General features: G+C 45.9%; 1 protein-coding gene across 3 annotated transcripts in view; it reads right to left on the bottom strand.

The window, feature by feature from the left end:
- Positions 1 to 8,372: 8,372 nt before the first annotated feature.
- The window catches only part of RBM47 (RNA binding motif protein 47), a 93,168-nt gene continuing 80,718 nt past the window's right edge, over positions 8,373 to 20,822 (bottom strand). The window contains exons 3-6 of one of the 3 annotated variants that reach the window (XM_053577916.1): positions 18,677 to 19,833; positions 17,421 to 17,624; positions 13,396 to 13,598; positions 8,373 to 11,118 (exon numbers count right to left, since the gene is read on the bottom strand). In XM_053577916.1, the coding sequence (XP_053433891.1) occupies positions 10,888 to 11,118; positions 13,396 to 13,598; positions 17,421 to 17,624; positions 18,677 to 19,802 (1,764 nt within the window). In that variant the 5' untranslated portion in view covers positions 19,803 to 19,833 and the 3' untranslated portion in view covers positions 8,373 to 10,887. Of the gene's footprint in view, positions 11,119 to 13,395; positions 13,599 to 17,420; positions 17,628 to 18,676; positions 19,834 to 20,822 lie in introns of all 3 variants that reach the window. The other 2 variants (XM_053577915.1, XM_053577917.1) reach the window with 2 other exon arrangements.

Raw genomic sequence — 20,822 nt, 5'->3', positions numbered from 1 at the left:
TAAAAACAAAAAAAACAAAAAAAAAAAGAAAGAAAAGAAAAAGAAAAACATTTCTTTCTTTTTCTTTTTTTTTTTTTTTTGTAGAGACAGAGTCTCACTTTATGGCCCTCGGTAGAGTGCCGTGGCCTCACACAGCTCACAGCAACCTCCTACTCCTGGGCTTAAGTGATTCTCTTGCCTCAGCCTCCCGAGTAGCTGGGACTACAGGCGCCCGCCACAACGCCCGGCTAAGAAAAACATTTCTTTTTTTTTTTTGCAGTTTGGCCGGGGCTGGGTTTTGAACCCCACACCTCCGGCATATGGGGCTGGTGCCCTACTCCTTGAGCCACAGGCGCCGCCCCAGAAAAACATTTCTTGATTGAAAGAATGGCAAAGCAGACAAGAAGGTCTTCTGTACTCAGGATTGTCATGAGGCTCAAGTGAGACGGAGCTTGGGAAAGGCTTCAGTGGGTGGTGAAATTATATTCGAAGATAAGCTGGTCATCCTTGATTGGTGTGTCTTTCCAGCATTTTATACAATAAACTGGACACTGGTTGTTAACACTGTTCAGTGAACTCTTCAGAGGGTTTAATTATTCGACTCTCTAGACTTTGTGGTGCAATGTCATGGGGGCAGGGGAAGGACCTCCTGACCTTTGAACTCATTCTCTCTATTTGACTGATTGTGGCCTTGAATTTCAAAATTGGGGCTTTATTCCTCAGCTTATTGGATAAGGGATTTGTTCTTAGTGAAAAACATGTAACTCACTTCAGTAGGAAGTTCGTGTCTTCCTTCCCTTTCCTAGGGTAAAGTTTGATAAATGGTGTCGTGAAGTACCAGAGAGGCACCAGGAAAAATTAAATATAGAAAGATGATCCTACTTGTGATCTGGGGCACGTTATTAAACCTCTTTCCGCCTCCTTGTTCTCCATCTGTAATGTGTGGTGATAGCAGTAGCCCATCTCAAGTATGAAACAATGAGCCATGCAAAACAAGGTGGTTAGGAGTCAGGCTGGTAGTCTCTCTTGATGAGGCAGTCACTGAAAGGGGCCACAGGGAAGCTTCTGGAACACTCGTCATGTTCATCATCTGGATGCTGGTGATGGATGTGCTCAGTTTGCAAACACTTACCAAAGTAAGGCTCCGCACCTGTGGCTCAAGTGGCTAAGGAACCAGCCACATACACCTGAGCTGGAAGGTTCAAATCCAGCCCGGGCCACCAAACAATGACGGCTGCAACCAAAAAATAGCCAGGCGTTGTGGTGGGTGCCTGTAGTCCCAGCTATTCAGGAGGCAGAGGCAAGAGAATCGCTTGAGCCCAGGAGTTAGTTGGAGGTTGCTGTGAGCTGTGATGTCATAGCACTCTACCCAGGGTGACAGCTTGAGGCTCTGTCTCAAACAAACAAACAACAACAACAACAAAAACTCACCAAACTAATACGATATGTACACTGCTATGTATCTCTATTCTTTTAATAAGAAGTTTTTATTTTATTTTATTTATTTATTTTATTTTTTGAGAAGGAGTCTCACTATGTCATCCTTGGTAGAGTATTGTGGTGTCACAGCTCATAGCAACCTCAAACTCTTGGGCTTAAGCGATTCTCTTGCCTCAGCCTCTCACATAGCTGGGACTACAGGTGCCCGCCACAACTCCTGGCTATTTTTCTGTTGCAGTTGCCATTGTTGCTTAGCTGGCCTGGGCTGGGTTTGAACCCGCCAGCCTCGGTGTATGTGGCTGGTGCTGTAACCACTGTGCTACGGGCACAGAGCCGATACAAAGTTTTTTTGGCCAGGGCTGGGTTTGAACCCATCACCTCCGGCATATGGGGCCGGCGCCTTAATCCGTTGAGCCACAGGCGCCGCCCTGATACTAAGTTTTTAAACATCCGTGTAAATTACTTCATGTATAGTAAGTATTCAATTGGCACATAGTAAATTCGTAGCCATTACCCTTATCTTCTGCTGAGTAATCACCATTTAAGGCTTTTAAGTCATTCTTAAAACATAAGGAAAATGAAGAACAAGGGAAAAGAAACGCTCGCTGAAGGTAGCCTTGACTGTGTGCTCAATGTATGGATATTTGTACTTAAGGGCTGGGAAATTATGGTAACTAGATTATTATTATTATTATTATTATTTTTGGCTGGGGCTGGGTTTGAACCCGCCACCTCCAGCATATGGGACCGGCGCCCTACTCCTTGAGCCACAGGCACCGCCCTATATATATATATATATTTTTTTGTAGAGACAGAGTCTCACTTTATGGCCCTCGGTAGAGGGCCGTGGCATCACACAGCTCACAGCAACCTCCAACTCCTGGGCTTAAGCGATTCTCTTGCTTCAGCCTCCTGAATAGCTGGGACTACAGGTGCCCGCCACAACGCCCAGCTATTTTTTGGTTGCAGTTTGGCCGGGGCTGGGTTTGAACCCGCCACCCTCGGTATATGAGGCCGGCGCCCGACCAACTGAGCCACAGGTGCCGCCCGGTAACTAGATTATTTTTGCTGTTGTCTCTCCTCTTCCTTTCTTCCCTTCTTCCCTCCTTCTCTCTCTCCCAGGCTACAGTGCTGTGAAGACAGTCTAGCTCACAGCAACCTCAAACTCCTGGGTTTAAGCTATCCTCCTGCCTCAGCCTCCTGAGTAGCTGGGACTGCAGGAAACCGCCACCCACCCAGCTAGTTTTTTCTATTTTTAGTACAGATGGGGTCTTGCTCTTGCTCAGTCTGGACTTAAATTCCTGAGCTTAGGAGATCCTCCAGCCTCGACTTTCCAGAGTGCTAGGATAATAGGCACGAGCCACTGTACCCAGCCCGCTGTTGTTTTTTATGCCAGAAAGGTTCTCTCTGTAAATGCTAGAGCATATTTAGAATTAGCTGTATTTTCAGAATTTCTCTTCTTAAGGGAGCATTTTATTTGGAGAAGGTTGATTAGCTGAGTCTGCCTAGTACTTTATATAAGATTGAGAAAGTGTCAGATGACCATATTTGAGTTGGGATAGTAAAAATGGTGAGGTTGTTGGAAATGATACCACCCCTTGGTGCTACCACAGTTTAAAAGGAATGTCCTGAAAGAGGAGAGGAAAAATCCCAGTGAAATCCAACTTGTATGGCCTGGTATTATCCTAATACCGTAAGCTCAAATGTCTTGACCCAGCACCCCCAGCAAGGTCATCTCAGAAACAACTGGGCTTTGGCGACATGTCTTGCCTACCTGGGAATGACTAAGGCCTATTTGAACCTCATGGTTGGTTAATCATTATTGGAGATTTCTGACAAACAAAGTGGAGCAAGCCAAGAAATGAGGGTGGCTAAAAATTAGCTCAGCAAAGGTCATAGCAAACCCAACTGAGTATTTCTTGCACATGCAGGGTTTGGTGTTGGGGTCCTAGTACCGTATGAGGAGCAGAGTTGCATGGAGATACAGTCCTACTGGGGAAGCCAATGCTTGGAGGTCTTACTTGGGATCCTCCATCATCTGGAGAACTACAGGCCTCCTCACCAATTGCTGAAAAGGCAGTATTCCATCCTGAGGGGGTTTCCTAGGGACAGTGGGGACACCCTGAAGGGCACCCCAGAGAGAAAAGTGTAGAAGGTCCCGGACGCTAGATCCTGGACCAGAAGAAGGAAGGGGTGGGCTACCCTACAAAGTCACCTCTAGGCCAGACCGATGTTGGTAGGCAGCCCCTGGGGCTGGGAAGGCAGCAGGGAGGCAGCTCTCCGGTGCACAGTAACAGCCAGTTTCAGCAGTGTGGATAGACCCAGGGCTCCATTAAATGATGTAGGGTTCTCCCCACTTAATTATTGGCTCCCAGCTTCCTTGTTGTAGAGACTAAGCCTTTTCCTTCCACAGTTAATTCAGAGCCACGAACCACATTTACTGTTGGCTGTGTTTCTTTCACACCCTTCTCCTTTGAGGCAGCCACCTTGAACTGCTCTTTTGGGGACATGACTGTGTTTCCTGTGGGCCTGGTTTTCTCATCTGCCCTAACTCCAACTCATTTTGTAGATCCCTGCACCAAAGAAGCAGCATCTCCAAAGCTGCCCAAGCCTGGGTGAGTGGGTGCTCATCCCTAAAGCATTATCTTGTGCCTGATGTTTCCAGAAGGCAGAGGGGGTCAATTTTGTTGACCACTGCCTCCCATTATACTACCCTGTTTCCCCGAAAATAAGACAGTGTCTTATTTTAAAGTGTGCTCCCAAAGATGCACTAGGTCTTATTTTCAGGGGATGTCTTATCTTTCCTGTAAGTAGGCCTTATTTTCGGAGGATGTCTTACTTTCAGGGAAACCGGGTAGCACGTAGTTGGCCCTCAACAAATGTTTATTGAATAAATGGATGAACAGAAGAATTAAAAGGCTTAAATGGAAAGGCTTGATAAAATTAACATGGAGGAATACATTCACACGAGTTTTAAAAGGGAAAGGAAAGAACTTTCTAGAAGTGTCTACAATACAGCAGGCTCTTTAAGATTCATTAACTCATTGGATTTTCTCAATAACCTTATGAGGTCAGAATTATTACCTTTATTTTACCAATTAAGAAACTGGTGCACAAAGAGGCAAGAAGTCTTTCCCAAGGTCAAATGACTGGTACTCTGGAAAGCTGGGGTTTCTCTCAGGAGTTCTGACTGCAAACCCAGCCTGTTCAGCTGGCCATGGGACTTGCTCATAGAGGTTAAGTTATTTGGGCAATCACATTTTTCCCTAGGTTTGCTGGCATGAGGATTTGGGAAAGAGGAATACTGGGCATCTAGAAAGGGTAGACTAAGTTTGTGGATGTTCTCTGAGTCTCTTCTTTTGTTTAAACCTCATCTTACATTTTACCTTGGGGGTTCAAAATGGGGAATATGTCAAGGAAGAGAAAGTGTAAGGTCAACATATCTGTGTCATCTTACTCAATATATTTTTTTTAAGCTGAAGATGTGGCTCAGCGGTTAAGGCGCTGGCCACATACACTAGGGCTGGGGGATTCAAAACCGGCCAGGGCCTGCTAAACAACGACAATAACAAAAGAAGCCGGGAGTTGTGGCGAGCACCTGTAGTCCCAGCTACTTGGGAGACTGAGGCAAGAGAATCGCGTAAGCCAAAGAGTTGGAGGTTGCTGTGAGCTGTGATGCTACAGCACTCTACTGAGGGTGACATAGTGAAACTCTTGTCTAAAAAAAAAAAAAGCTGAAGATGTATTTTGCTTAGGGTCGTGGTGTCAAAATGTTACTTTGTCAAAATGGCCATGCCAGAATGTTAAACTTTATATTAAAAAAACAAAACAACAAAACCCCAAACAACCCTGAGATAAAAGATGAGAGCCCAGAACATATATTTGTGATAAATGTCATGTGCAAATTAGGCAATGTATAAGAAATAATCAGATGTTTCCTAATTGTTCTGACTTTCAACTAAGTAAGTCCTTTGTATTTTGTGCATGGACATATTTTTATCATTTAAAAATGGGGCCTCTGGCTCGGCGCCTGTGGCTCAAGAAGCTAAGGTGCCAGCCACATACACCAGAGCTGGCGGGCTGGAATCCAGCCTGGGCCCGCCAAACAACGACAGCTGCAATCAAAAACTAGCCGGGCGTTGTGGCGGGCGCCTGTAGTCCCAGCTACTTGGGAGGCGGAGGCAGGAGAATCGCTTGAGCCCAGGAGTTAGAGGTTGCTGTGAGCTGTGATGTCACAGCACTCTACCCAGGTGACAGCTTGAGGCTCTGTCTCTACACACACACACAAAAGGAGCATTTGCTTCAGTGAAGAGTAAGAGGGGTGTGGATTGCCTGAGCTTACGGGTTTGAGATCAGTCTGGGCGAGAGTGAGACCCCCTTCTCTAAAAATTAGCCAGGCGTTGCGGTGGATGCCTGTAGTTCAGCTATTTGGGAGGCTGAGGCAAAAGGATTGCTTGAACACAAGAATTTGAGGTTACTGTGAGGTATGACCCCACAGGATGACCAAGTGAGACTCTGTCTAAAAAAAGTATAAGAGGAAAATATAGCTGATTTCCTATGATAGCTCTTTAGCCTCCTCCATAATCTTTTAGACGGGCTTGCGGATAGAATTCCTTAAATGGACCAGTGTACACACTTTCCCCAGCCCCACCCCCATACCTATCGCACCTTCCAGCTGACAGTGGGCGTTTCTACCCATTCTTTCCACTCCCTAAGTTACACATGAAAACACACAGAAAAGCCATCAGAAACTACACTGGCACACAAGCTTTTCTTTTCTTTTTTTTTGAGACAGAGCCTCAAGATTTTGCCCTGGGTAGAGTGCTGTGACATCACAGCTCACAGCAACCTCCAACTCCTGGGCTCCAGTGATTCTCCTGCCTCTGCCTCCCAAGTAGCTGGGACTACAGGCGTCCACCAGGACGCCCAGCTATTTTTTGGTTGCAGCCGTCATTGTCGTTTGGCAGGGCCCGGGCTGGATTGGAACCCACCAGCTCAGGTGTATGTGACTGGTGCCTTAGTGCTTGAGCCACGGGTGCCGAGCCAGCTTTTCTTTTCTTATTCTAAAAGAATGGGTTTGCTCATTTCCAGGGCCAATGTACTGCTAGAAGGAATCTGGGACTTGGGGTCTGAGTGCTGATTTGAGTCCCGGTTCTCACCACCAGTGGGACTTGGCCAGTCACATATCTGCTCTACCTACTTCACTGAGCTATTGTGAGGTCCACCTAAGATTACGGAAGCCAAGGAGCCTAGTGACTCCCCTGACATACCATTGACTCATTTTGTCTGTGTTCTACCACTGTAAGATGAGCCATAGTGCAAGGTTTTATTCTTTCTGTAGCTGCAGCCCCTCAGAGAGGTATAACGTGATTTGTATGATTTTTTTTTTTTTGTAGAGACAGAGTCCCACCTTATCGCCCTCAGCAGAGTGCCGTGGCGTCACACAGCTCACAGCAACCTCCAAATCCTTGGGCTCAGGCGATTCTCTTGCCTCAGCCTCCCAAGTAGCTGGGACTACAGGCGCCCGCCATAACGCCTGGCTAGATTTGTATGATTGTTAATCATTTTCTTCTGAGGCAAGAATCTCACTTTGTTGTCCTTGTTAGAGTGCTTTGGTGTCACAGCTCACAGCAACCTCAAACTCTTGGGCTCAAGCAATCCTCTTGCCTCAGCCTCCCAAGTAGCTGGGACTATAGGCACCCACCACAACACCTGGCCATTTTTACAGACGGGTCTTACCCTGGCTCAGGGTCGTCTCGAACTCATGAGCTCACGCAATCCATCTGCCTCAGCCTCCCAGAGTTGTTAATCCCTTTTCAAACGAGATAAATCTAATTCTGAATGTATTCAGCAACTTTAAGGGCATCTGTACTTTTCTACTAGAACTAGAAAGAATCAGCAGACCTTGTTGCCCTTAATAACATTGTCTAATGATCTTTCATTTGGGGAAGTTTCCCAGCCTGTTCTGTCTCTAAAAGGGACTTCATCCATTTTAAGAGGAAACATTCCAAGAAATGGGAATTGAGAAGCCATAATCCAGGTTCAAATTTCTTTCTTTTTTTTTTTTTAAGATAATGTTTCACTCCATTGTCCTGGGTAGAGTGCCATGCCACCATCATAGCTCACAGCAACCTTAAACTCCTGGGCTCAAGTGATCCTCTTGCCGGCAGTATCCAGAGTAGCTAGGACTACAGGTGCCTGCCACAATGAATAATTAATTTTTCTATTTTTAGTCGAAATGCGGTCTCACTCTTGCTCAGGCTGGGCTCAAACTCCTGACTCAAGGGATCCTCCTGCTACTGCCTCCCAGAGTGCTAGGATTACAAACATGAGCAACTGCACCCAGCCTAGGGCATAAAATTCTTAATCACCAGCAAACCTAAACAGAACGATTTTTAGAAGTAACTCCACTGATAACCCACCACCTCCCCTCCTATCATTTGATCGACTGTGCTGATAGTATCTGAAGTCAGTGGTGTTCTCTAGAGAAGTGTTCTGTTAACCTTGCTATGCAATGTGAAAAGAGAAAGGAGAAGGCTCTGGTTTCAAATGCAGGGATCAACATCAAGGTCATCCCAGCATATTCATGAGACCACAAAAAAAAAAAAAAATCAGCATGATTATCAATTGTCTCCATTAAGGGCTCTCAGTATAAAGCTTTTCTGATTATAAACAAACTTCAGCCCTTAGATCAGTGACAGGCTTTGGCATAACCTATTTCAATTCTGATGCTGAGGTGTTTGAGCTGAAGTTTGAAGATTCTGATAATTCACCAACTATGCAACCCATCTTCAACGGGAATTCAAGCCAAACACATGACTATAACTCGCCTATTTCTCTCACTGAAAATACTAAATTAGTCAGTCCCTTCTATGTTGTAAGAGTTTTGTTAATTTTGCTGGAAAAAAAAAATCAGTATAAGGAAAACACAATTTAAAATAAAATCTTGAAACTGCTTTAAAGAAAGCTTTATTTACTACATACATCCTAACAACGTACTATAAATGGAGCAAATCTACATAAAAGCTTTTCAAATACAGAGCAGCTAAAGATAACTAAACTACTAGCATGTTTGAAAACAGAACTCTAAAACTTTTTTTTGTACTTATATAGTTTGTTCTTAACCCTAAAAAAAAAAAGTTCACATTTCAAGTTATAAACTTACCTCAGTAGTGTACATGAAATGGTTTTGAAACAACAGGAACAGACAGGTCCACAAATAGGAGGCTCATTGATACTTAACTGGCTATATCACCAACATTTGTTTAGAAGGTAGTTTGGTAGTTGCCATGTTAAGATACCTTTTTTTTTTTTTTTGCAAATAACTTACAGGCACATGTAAAATACAGTAAGAATACTGGGTCAGAACTTCATCCGGTGAACCTATGTGACAATCCTTCACAGGAAGGAGAGAACTTCTTTCACACAGCCAAGGGATGAGGATCTGATCCAAAATGCATTTTGTTGGAATTATTCATTCCAACAGATTCGAGTTGGGATGCAGCGTGCTGGCTACAGCATCATCAGGAACATTGCACAATTACGTTATGTCATTCGGGAAGGATGGAAGGGAATGCTGGGAATGTTTAAAGGCCTTAGCAGGCACTCAATAATTTTATAGAATAGTTAAATAAATATTGCTTATATATAAAAACTCATCTCATCCCAAGATGGGAGAAGGGGAAGGGCATTTGGAAATCTCTTAATTTAAAACAAAATAAAAGTACTGGTTAAGGGCATGATCCTATTATTAATCCACAAGTTAAGAATTCAGCCTTCAACAAAAATCCAGTGAGTGGACAGATTTTCTGGATCACTAACATGACATAAAAACACAATTGCGTACTTGCTACCTATTGCACACCCCACTTCCTTGATTGAGCCTTAAAAAAAAAAATTCCAAGCTGGTCTATTTCATAAAGTAGGTGACAATCTTAACATTTTACTGTATTTTACATTCACTCTGCTAAACAAAAGCCTTGAAACAGGCACAAAACACTGCAACAATACATTTACTTCCTAATAAAACAACCTCTTTAATACCATGAAAATAATATGGCATAATTTTGCATTAAACTACATACCATGAACTTCTGCAACATAAAAGGACTAAAAACAAGCATGAGAAGATATTTACAAACTATCTTTTAACTCCTATAGGTCTCTCCTCCTTCTCCTGGAGGGGCATACCCCAATTCAGTTCACCTGCAGAGAACACAGCTACACAGGAATGCCCCATTCCATAAACAGAATATCACCAACAGCCTCGAGGACAGACATTCTGCATGAAACATGGTAAGGTAACAAGCATCATTCTCCACTGACAAGAGTCTTTGGGGGTCTTCCCTACAATTAGCATACATTCTTTGCCCCTGAAAACTCATACTTCAAAAACAAAAGCATTAGAACGGGAATTAAGATTTTATACTGGGCAATTAAATAACTATGCAAAGGTGTCTCCCATAAACCTATTAAAACCTTGTGCTTACTCTGCTATTAAAAATAGCACACATAGAAAATAATACCTCCCCACCAACACGACCCAACAAAAAAACACAAGAAAACAAACACAAAAAACCCAACAAAAACCTGGGGAGAAGCAGTATAAAATCCATCAGCTGTTCTATCAAGACTTATCCATTTGTCCTAGACTTGCCAAACACAGAAGCGGGTTTGGGCATTTGGGGAGGAGGGAAGCAGGTAAGAGATGGAGGTGCTGGGGCATTTTTAAGGGAAAAGGTAGGTGGAGAACGAGCCCTGGGAAATGGTGGCTGGTGGGCACTTTCCAGTGTTTGGACTCAGAAGTGTGATAGGTCTTTTCAATGTTGGCTGAAAGAGAGACTGGGTGTTTAATTTCTTTTAAAAAATAGAACCACCATGGGTAACGCCTGGTAACACCGTCAACCCTTAATGCCAGCAGAAATAAAGAGGTTTTACTCATTTTAAAATTGCACTTTCCAGTATAACCTTTAAAAGAACGTTTTATGTAGTATTTTAAAGCACTATTGTTTGTATCTTTAAATATTGAATATATTTTTCAAAATAGTTCCCTAGCTGCTCAAGTGTGCTTTTTTTTAATATACAGTTGATATTTTATCAAAGGTACTACAAAATAGAAATCTCTGGAGTGCAGAAGTTAAGAAAATAACCTTCATACTGAAAATATATCCTTAAAAAAAAAAAAAAACCTCTATACAAATGTAGTACAGCATATAAACTTTTAAAAGATGGTGTCAAGGCATGAACCATTGCAAGTATCTTAGAAATGTATGAACGCGGGCCTGGCTAAATGGAAAATAGTCTTAAAAAACTAGTGAAAACTTCATGTATATAAAATATCTCAATATGACATCTGACAGCATTCTTCACTTTCGGGTGTGCGCTGATCCGACACGTTCTTTCTTCATTAATAGTACAGCGTTCCTTCAGTGGTGTTTCTGTGGTTTGTCTTCGTGCTCGTCCCCAGGCTCAGTATGTCTGGTAGACGTCGGGAATGGGGACCTGAATAGCAGCAGCTGGGAAGGCCTGAGGTATGTAGCCCGCGTACCCCCCGTACACGGCGGCCGCGTTCTTCTGTAGTGTGGCAATAGTGGCCGTGGCCGGAGCAGCAAATGGAACATAACTGGCCCCGTAGATCCCGGCAGTGGGAATTCTCTGAACATTGGGAGCCACGGTGTATACTGGAGTTATTGGGCGGCCCTGAGGAGGAAAAACAAAAAGAAACCCTTCCTGAACACGTGCACATACCCAGCACCTGTTCATTCCACTAGCACCTCCCAGGCAATGGGAACACAAAGGCAAAAGCAAAGGTTTCCAGGCTCAGGACAGGAAGGCGCAGGTGGACGCAAGTAACAACCACTGTAAGGCAGCAGGATGAGAGACGTGGAAAGAGGGAAGGTGGAGTTGCATCTTCCAATTCAGTGATGTGACCTCAGGGAAAGTGAGAGACCTGGAGAGCAAAGGGAACGCTAAACTAGAGATGGCTTTCAGGGGCTGGGCGCGGTGGCTCATGCCTATAATCCCAGCATTTGGGAGCCCAAGGCGGGTAGATTGCCTAAGCTCACAGGTTTGAGACCAGCGTGAGCAGGAGCAAGACATCATCTCTAAAAAATTGCTGGACGTTGGGGCGGATGCCTGTAGTCCTAGCTACTTGGGAGGCTAAGGAAAGAGAATCACTTGACCTCAAGAGTTCGAGGTTGCTGTGAGCTATGATGATGCCTCGGCACTCTAGCCTGGGTGACAAGAGTGAGAATCTGTCTCAAAAAAGAAAGAATACTGAATGACATACATACTGATGGATGAATAAACTTCAACAGTTTGGTCCACTGTGAATAATGCAGTCAAGACTCAAGTAGGCAAAGGCAAGTAAGCAGCAACCTGCTGCAGAGGTGTGCCAGCCTGCCGCTGCTCCATAATCATGAGAACTTGTGCAAGACATGAATTCTAGAACCCCAGCCCAGTTCAACTGAATTGCAATCTTCAGGGATTTGAGCCTAAGAATCTCTGTTTTTTAAACACACGGCCCTGGATAATTCTTATTCAAATAGGTGAGAGACCCTGGGCTTGATTATTAGCGATTGGTGCTTGCAATTCTCTGCCTCTTATTTAGAGAACAGCTCTAAATAAGACTTTTTTTCTGTTAAACAGATACATTCTCTATGCACTAAAGATACATAGAGAGAAACCCTAAGACATAGCTTTTGGCCTGAAGGAGCTTCTTTAACTGGGAGAGAACATATGGGCAGTCATATGCTAAGTAATAATTTCATAAGAGAAGTACAGGAGAGCAGATTTCTCTAGGCGAGGTGGGTGGGGAAAGATTCTGCAGAAGAGACGAGACTGAAGAAAAGGCCGCTAAGATAAAACGAAGGTGGGGAAGGAGGCCAAAATGGTAGGATTAGTTTGGGAAGAGATAGGAGAATAGTGGGAGAGATTGGTTAGAGGAGAGGATTACAGGCAGATTTTGTAAAATTTCACATATCAGCTGGGCAAGTGGCTCACACCTATAATCCCAGCACTCTGGGAGGCTAAGGCAGGTGGAATGGTTGAGCTCAGGAGTTTGAGACCTGCCTGAGTCAAGAGCAAGGCCCTGTCTCTAGTAAAAGTAGAAAAACTAGCTGGGCTTTGTGGCAGGGCGCCTGTAGTCCCAACTACCCAGGAGGCTGAGGCAAGAGGATACCTTGAGCCCAAGACAGTTTGAGGGTGGTGCCCATAGCTCAGTGGGTGCTGGCTACATACACCCAGGATGGCAGGTTCAAACCTGGCCCGGCCAGCTAAATAGCAATAACAAGTGCAACAAAAAAAAATAGCCGGGCATTGTGGCAGGCACCTATAGTCCCAGCTACTCGGGAGGCTGAGGCAAGAGAATCACTTAAGTCCAAGAGTTTGAGGTTGCTGTGAGCTGTGACGGTAACAAAATGAGACTCTGCCTCAAAATAAAATAAAATTAAATTAAAAAATAAAATAGAAAGTTCCATATCTACGTACATATATCCTTTCTCTCCCCTTCTCTACATACATATAAGTATATACTCACACACACTCACATACGTATATGGGTGTAAATATCTTTTTAAAAAATCTTTATTGAACTTCATTGAGCTGTGGTTTGGAATGTGGAAATGTGAAAGACCTCCCTGGACTTTCTGTCAGCTCTGTAATGACATGAGCTAGAAAAATTATCCAATGCCATTTAAAAATAAATGGTCTTTGTACTATTAGGGCACCGTGAAATCACACGTCATTTTCTCATTCTGCTTCCCGTCCTTTAATACAACGGTAACATTAGGGAAGTAAATTATTACTTAAAATTGTTCTCGTCTCTTCTGTCATCATTCACATTAAAAATACTGTCGCCCAAACCCGGGGTTCTAAGAGAGTGAGGCACACGGTAGAGTCTCCGTGGTGAATACAGAAAGCACATGTGACGAGAGGCGCGTCACACACAAGTGGCAGCGGCTGCGTCAAGAGCTCAACCTGGAAAGGTGGCGGTGTCGACACGGCAGGGATAACAGCGGCAGCGGCGGCGGCGGCGGCGGCAGCGGCACTGGCTGGGTCCGGCTGCACCGCAATAGGGCTGATCATGTGCTCCATCGTGTGAATTTTGCCGTCTTCAATCATTTTAGGTGCTGGGGCTGCCGGGAACATGGAGTACTGGGCCCCGATGGCAGGGATGGCCACTGCAAGACAAGGAAGAGGGACAAACAGGTGTCTCCCTTTCAGTCACCAACAAGAGTCCATCAAACGCTCCGGGATACATTTAAAATCCACTTAGCATCCCCGGCCTCTCCCTGATCAGCATAAGCCATGTGGCCAGGTACTTGTTCCCCAACAGGAAAGTGGCAGGTGACTATTGCCCCTGCTTGTCATTCAAAAGGAACCACAGGGCATGGGGGCTCCCAATAGATCATCACGGAAGGGAAGCCCAGAGTTAGGCTTTTGCACCAACGTGTTCTACTATTTCTACAGAAAAATTCATTTGAAACTTATTCTTAATGCCCTCCTGAGAAGAAGGGCCTTGTGACTCTGGGATAAGCGAGATCAGAGGCTGGGGCCATAGCACGTGAGAGGGTGAGTCTGCGGGTCCCTCTCACCCAGCTCACTCATCACCAGAGAGACGGCCTTCTGGACTTTCGCTGCTTTTTAAGAAGCAGTGTTGCTCAGAGATCTGTGCATATCCTCCTCATCTTGAATTTCAGATTTCAACATTACTGATTCAAGGAAAAACGTAAGAAATGAGGGGATTTTTTTTCTTTTGAGATAGTCTCACTATGCCACCCTTGGTAGAGTGCCATGGCATCACAGCTCACAGCAACCTCAAACTCTTAGGCTTAAGTGATTGCCTTGCCTTAGCCTCCCCAGTAGCTGGGACTACAAGTGCCCGCCACAATGCCCAGCTCTTTTTTTGTTATAGTTGTCATTGTTGTTTGACAAACCCAAGCTAGGTTCGAACCTGCCAGCCTCAGGGTATATGGCTGGTGCCCTAGCTGCTGAGCTACAAGGCACCAAGCCAGCGGGGATTTTTTTTTTTCCAGTTTTTGGCTGGGGCTGGGTTCGAACCAGCCACCTCTGGCATACGGGGCCAGTGCTCCACTCTTTTGAACCACAGGTGCTGCCCCCAGTGGGGATTTATTTTATTTTATTTTATTTTATTAATGTCTAGGCGTAGTAGTGAAGCAGTGGAGTGACTTTTTATTTTCTTTGGTGGGACCTGCCAATACAAAAAAATTTCTGTAAATGAAGTCCAAAGGACTGACTGCGATCAGATTCAAAAACACAGTAGGTATTAAGTGTCAATGTATGATAAGGAGATCAAAAGGACATCAGCCCTGATTTAGGGGAGTTTGTGTATGTGCTTGTTGTGTGTTGAAAAGATGAGTCAAAAACACGGAATTTATACACAAAGAATCCTTTCATTTATGGCTTTTCTCTAACTGTATGTACATTTATTCTATTAAAGACCCACTTGATTGGGCAGCACCTATGGCTCAGTGGGTAGGGCACCGGCCCCATATATATTGAGGGTGGCGGGTTGGAACCCAGCCCCAGCCAAACTGAAACAAAAAAATAGCCGGGTGTTCTGGCAGGCGCCTGTAGTCCTAGCTACTCAGGCAAGAGAATTGCCTAAGCCCAGGAGATGGAGGTTGCTGTGAGCTGTGATGTCACAGCACTCTACCAAGGGTGATAAAGTGAGACTCTGTCTCTAAAAAAAAAAAAAAAAAAGGCGGCACCTGCAGCTCAAGGAGTAGGGCGTTGGCCCCATATACCGGAGGTGGCTGATTCAAACCTGGCCCCGGCTCAAAACTGTAACAACAAAAAGACCCACTTTATCTTTTACTTGACTTTCCAACCATATCTTCCATTGATCTTGTGCCTATGGGCGGTGCCTGTGGCTCAAGGAGTAGGGCGCTGGTCCCATATGCCAGAGGTGGCGGGTTCAAACCCAGGCCCGGCCAAAAACCAAAAAAAAAAAAAAAAAAAAAGAAAAAAAGATCTTGTGCCTAGATATTTCACTACTTCCCTGGTGCCTTTCTTCAAATACAAAATTCTAATTTTCTGGATGATCGGAAATAGAATTTTAAAGGAATGAGGCCCAGAGAGGGTTCTGAGTTTAAGTGACATGGGGCTGTACTAACTCTAGAGTTATTTTGGATACTATGCCATAGGAATTTCTATCTCAGGCCCCAGGTTGCATCTTTACTTGGCTAAAGATTGTTTAACCATTCTTTTCTCTTGCTAAATAAAACTGAAGCTTTCCCAACAAGTAGAAGCAATAGTTCCTATATCCAGGGTCTGTTTGTTTTATGTAGCTACTGAGCTATAGGATCAATTTTTAGAGACAAGGTCTTGCTGTGCTGCTCAAGCTGGTGTACAGAGGCACAATTACAGCTCACTGCAGCCTCGAACTCCTGAGCTCAAGTGATCCTCCCACCTCAGCCTCCCAAATAGCTAGGATTACAGGTGTGAACCACCACACCTGGCTAATTAAAAAAAAAAAGGGTATTTTTGGTCAGGTGCAGTGGCTCATGCCTGTAATTCTAGCACTCTGGGAGGCCAACACGGATGGATTGCTTGAGTTCTAGAGTTCAAGACTAACCTGAGCAAGAGTGAGATGCCGTACCTACTAAAAATAGAAAAAGAGTTTGAAGTTGCTGTAAGCAATGATGATGCCACGGCACTCTACCCAGGGCAGCAAAGTGAGACTCTGACTCAAAATAATAATCATAATAATATATATATATATATATATATATTTTTGTGTGGTTTTTGGCCGGGGCTGGGTTTGAACCCGCCACCTCCGGCATATGGGACCAGCGCCCTACTCCTTGAGCCACAGGCACCGCCCAAAATAATAATATTTTTTTAGAGATAGGGTTCACAACGTTGCCCCGGCTAGTCTTAGACTCTTGAAGTGATCCTCCTACCTTGGCCTCCTAAAGTGCTGCATCTGTAGGCATGAACCAATATACCCAGCTGCCAAGAAGAAAATACAGTCTATGCAGTCACTTAACTGCAAAGATTGCATGATTTTTAAACAGGCAAAAAAATCATCATTGGATTATTCAAAAGAAGGCTCTGCTAAGAAAATGCTTTTTAGCCCTGTGAGGCCAGGGAAGAAGTATAGAGTCTCAACCAGATGAAAACCAGAGTCGCTGAGCTTTAAGCACCTCTTCAATCTGCCCTCCATGAAGCCAGAAGAGGTCTAGAGGAGGATCATTCCAATTACCCATGACTGAACCTTCCACCTGTTTGGATGCTTGTGTGCTATTAGCAAGTTTGTGCCAGACTCACAAATGGACCTAATGTTTTCTGCAGGTTTGGATCTGAAGTCCTACCTCACATTAGGGAACCACGGGCACTAAAACATTGGCAAACTAGTTTGTGGGGCTTGGAGGTGAAAGCAAAGTTCAAGGTCCCTAGTCTGAGATACTTTAGTGTCCCCACACCCAATCTCCTGGCCCTGGTGGAAGAGGAAATGAGTGATGATAGTTAGGGAATTAGCAGATGCAAAAACGTTCACTGCTACCTCGTCCCCAGGCATTCCTATTTGCTCGGACTATGACAAGGGACAAATGGTGCTATTTGCTCCTGAAGGGGAATTTTCTATCCTGCTCAACAACTCCTAGAATGAGCAATGAGCTGCACCCTCTGGTTTCCCATGATTGGGGTAGAATCAGGCCTGAGAAGACCTGGAGAGCCTCACATTCTATCATTCTCCTTCTCCCCTCCACATCCCTGACAACTCTGCCTACTCAGCTGCAGATGGAGAAAAAGCCTAACAAGTGGTGACATCCACTTGAAAAACTTACCATCAGAAAGTTTGATGTGAACATGGTTAGCACTAGACCATCCCCTTAAGTTGTAGCTTTGCTTCTGTCTAGTCTCTAGCTGCCTACAAGCAGAGGAAGCCATGTACAGAATCCCAGGAAGGCTGTACTCACTGCAGAAAGAGGGCTGGAATTTGGCTGAGCAGATGCAATCTCAATCTGGTTAATACTGACCTGTACCAGGTTTAATGGCAACTGGATTCACGGCAGAGATTTCCAAATTCGGCACAAGTTCATATCCTTTTTCTTGCTGCTTTCCTTTTCCTTCATGATATCGGCTATATATGCCACGGCCAGCAGAATATCCCCCAAGGTAGGAACCCCTGGGCCCCGGGGCTCTGTTGCCAGCTGCACCTCGCCCTCGGCCTCTTATGCTGCCTGCTTATAATGACAGCATAAAAAATGATGAGCACCCAAAAGGGACAGCACAGGTGGCAGACCTTAGCACACAGTTCTCGGCATTTAGTTGTTTGCCCTGAGTCTGCTGCAGGTGGCTACACCTCTGTTGTTTCATGGGCTGGTAAATATTTTCCCAACATTCTGTTTCAGCCTAGAATTATACTTGAAATATATCTGCATAGTCCAAATGTCCCTTAGTGCAAACTCACAAGGTGAGCTCCAAAGCCTGTATTTGCCATTTCAGCAAAGGAAAACATTCACAGGCTGTAAAAAAGTTAGATGTGGAAGGGGATGTGCTGGTATACCTTCCGCATTTTATGCTTGAGAAAACAGGCCAGGGAAGGTTAAAGTGACCCACTAAAGTCACTAACCTAGTTAATCAAAGAGCAGGGCTCAGAACTTAGGCATCTCATCCTGGTCTCAGTCTATCCTACTCAGTGAGTAATAAAAAACAAACAAACAAAAACCATTGCCCCCACCCACATCTTAAGATTTAATATTAATTAAAGCTGATTTTTTTTTTTTTTTGTAGAGACAGAGTCTCACTGTACCGCCCTTGGGTAGAGTGCCGTGGCGTCACACGGCTCACAGCAACCTCTAACTCTTGGGCTTACGCGATTCTCCTGCCTCAGCCTCCCGAGCAGCCGGGACTACAGGCGCCCGCCACAACGCCCGGCTATTTTTTTGTTGCAGTTTGGCCGGGGCCGGGTTTGAACCCGCCACCCTCGGCATATGGGGCTGCCGCCCTACTCACTGAGCCACAGGCGCCGCCCCAATTAAAGCTGATTTTAAGCCAAGAAACTGTTGGACGAGCCCCAGGTCTGGCACTCTGGTGAGGCAGAATGCAAGAGCTGGTGTACACCCCATGATTTCACGGCTCAACCCACAACGATTTGTATTTCTTTCAAGGCTACCGAAGGGACAGAACTCAGAAGGGAAACGCAAAGCCCGCGCGCCCTGCCTGGGAGGCGGGGATCTCGCGGGCCGGGGCGGGAGGTGTGTGCGCACCCAGGAGAAGGGTCCCCACTAACCTTTCACGAAGTAGTCCCTGTTGGGCCCGATGAGCGCGTTGTAGGGGTAGCCGTAGTAGGCCAGCGTGTAGGGGTCGCACGAGTACACGTAGCTGGGCGGCTGCACCGCCGCCTCGGCCGCGCCGCCGCCCTTGGCCGCCTTCTGGTAGCGCGAGTACTGCTCCTTGTCCACCGGCTTGGCCAGCGTGACCTCCAGGCACGAGCCCTCCAGCTCGGTGCCGTTGAGGCTGTTCATGGCGTGCACGGCGTCCTCGCGGCTGCTGAAGTGCACGAAGGCGTAGTCGCGGATCTTCTTGACGCGCTCCACGCAGCCGGGGTTGAACTGGCCGAAGCTCTTCTTGATGGTGTCCTCGGTGGTCTCGATCATGAGGTTGCGCACGTAGAGGATCTTCACGGTCTCCATCACGTCCTCGTCCACGTCGATCTCAGGCTCGGCCCAGTCCACGGCGATCTGGTGGCCCCACAGCTGGATGCGGCCGGGCATGAGCTTGCGGCGCGCCATGGCGGCCGCGCGGTGGCTCTCGTACTCCACGAAGGCGAAGCCGCGGTTCTTCATCTTGTCGGCCGCGCTGGCGTACACGATCACGTCCAGCACGCCCTCGGTGACCTTGGCGATCTCCTCCAGAATCTCCTCCCGCTTCTTCATCTTGGGGATGCCGCCGATGAAGAGGCGACAGTTGTCCACGCTGCAGCACACGCCCAGCAGGCGGCCCGGGCGGATCTCGTAGTTGTTGAGCTCGCGCACGGCGCGCTTGGCCTCGTGCTTGTGGCAGTACATGACGAAGGCGTAGCCGCGGTTCTTGCCGTCGAAGTCCATCATGAGGCGCAGCTCATAGATGCGGCCCACGGTCTCGAACACGGGCACCAGCTCGTCCTCGTACACGTCTCGCGGGATCTTGCCCACGAAGACCTCGCAGCCGCGCTGCGGGTGCGCGCCCTCCCAGCCGGGCGGCGGGCCGCCGTACTTGCGCTGCCCGTTCTCCTGCACCAGGCTGTAGCCCGTGCGCTCCATCAGTGCCAGCAGCGCCGCCTCGTTGGGCGCGCCCGCCACGCCCTCGGGCACCTTGGCTGAGGACGCGCAGGCCGAGTCGCTGCTCATGGCTGCGGTGGAATCCTCTGCGGTCATAATGTCAAAGGCATCCACGGCTGGTGGCCACCTGGGGAGGCAGAAGGCAGCGTGAGTGGGAAATCCGCATCGCGGGCAGCGGAACCGGGCTCTGTTTTCTTGCTGCCTTGCAAGGTGCGCGCTAACCCTCATAGAGGGGAGGGTTACATGAGAAATTGGATGGGGGCCTTTTGGAAATGCGGCAGCCCTAAAAATAATCTGAAAGCGAGTCAAGCTGTCTTGCAGCAAAACCCAGAAGTGACTTGGAAAACAACCAAACAAAAAACAAAAACAAAACCAGCGTGGTTAAGTATTTCCGCTTCCTTAGGACCCAAGTGCTTTGAATCGTCCTTGGTGAAAATCTCATATTCTTGCACACGAATGGCAAGATCTTTTTGCTTAATTCCCACACTGTCAACTCAGGTTGATTCCCCCTCGGTTATATAGCATTTAACTAACCTCGTTGACTTTGTTGGTGAACACAGCCTTTTTCTATTTTCTTTTTTAAGGCTGTCATTTTCATTGTAGAAATGAAACTAGAGCAATGTATTTACAGTGAAGACTTTAACTTATTAACGAAAACTTTGAGGAAGTGATATGTAACTACAGAGCTGTGTACTAAAGCTTTTTACAAGGAAGAAATGCAACCACCACATTGCCACGGACTTAGTCTAGGAACTACAGTAATTCTCATTTTTCTGATGTCATTCAGGCAAAATTCTTGATATGAAGCATTCATGAGTTTGAAGTCAGTCTACAAAGAGCTAGATTAACTTCAACCTGGGAGACCTGGAGGCAACATCTACCTACCAGGTAAACCACGCTACAGTTTTCAGAGAACTAACACCTGCATTCTCTTATTTAGAACCTTAAATCAAAACAACAATATAAAATAAAACAAAGTAAAATCCTACAAATGTAGTAAATGGTATTATCATTAGTTCCAAGTTGCCCATGGGGAAATAGGCTTAGAGGGCTTGAGAAAATTGCCAAGGATACTCAGCTACTCTGTTCCTCAGTTTTCCTACCTATGAAATGGGA

Source organism: Nycticebus coucang, chromosome 23 (genome assembly GCF_027406575.1).
Source record: "Nycticebus coucang isolate mNycCou1 chromosome 23, mNycCou1.pri, whole genome shotgun sequence".
NCBI classification, from domain to species: Eukaryota; Metazoa; Chordata; class Mammalia; order Primates; family Lorisidae; genus Nycticebus; species Nycticebus coucang.
This window is presented reverse-complemented; position numbering and strand designations above follow the sequence as displayed.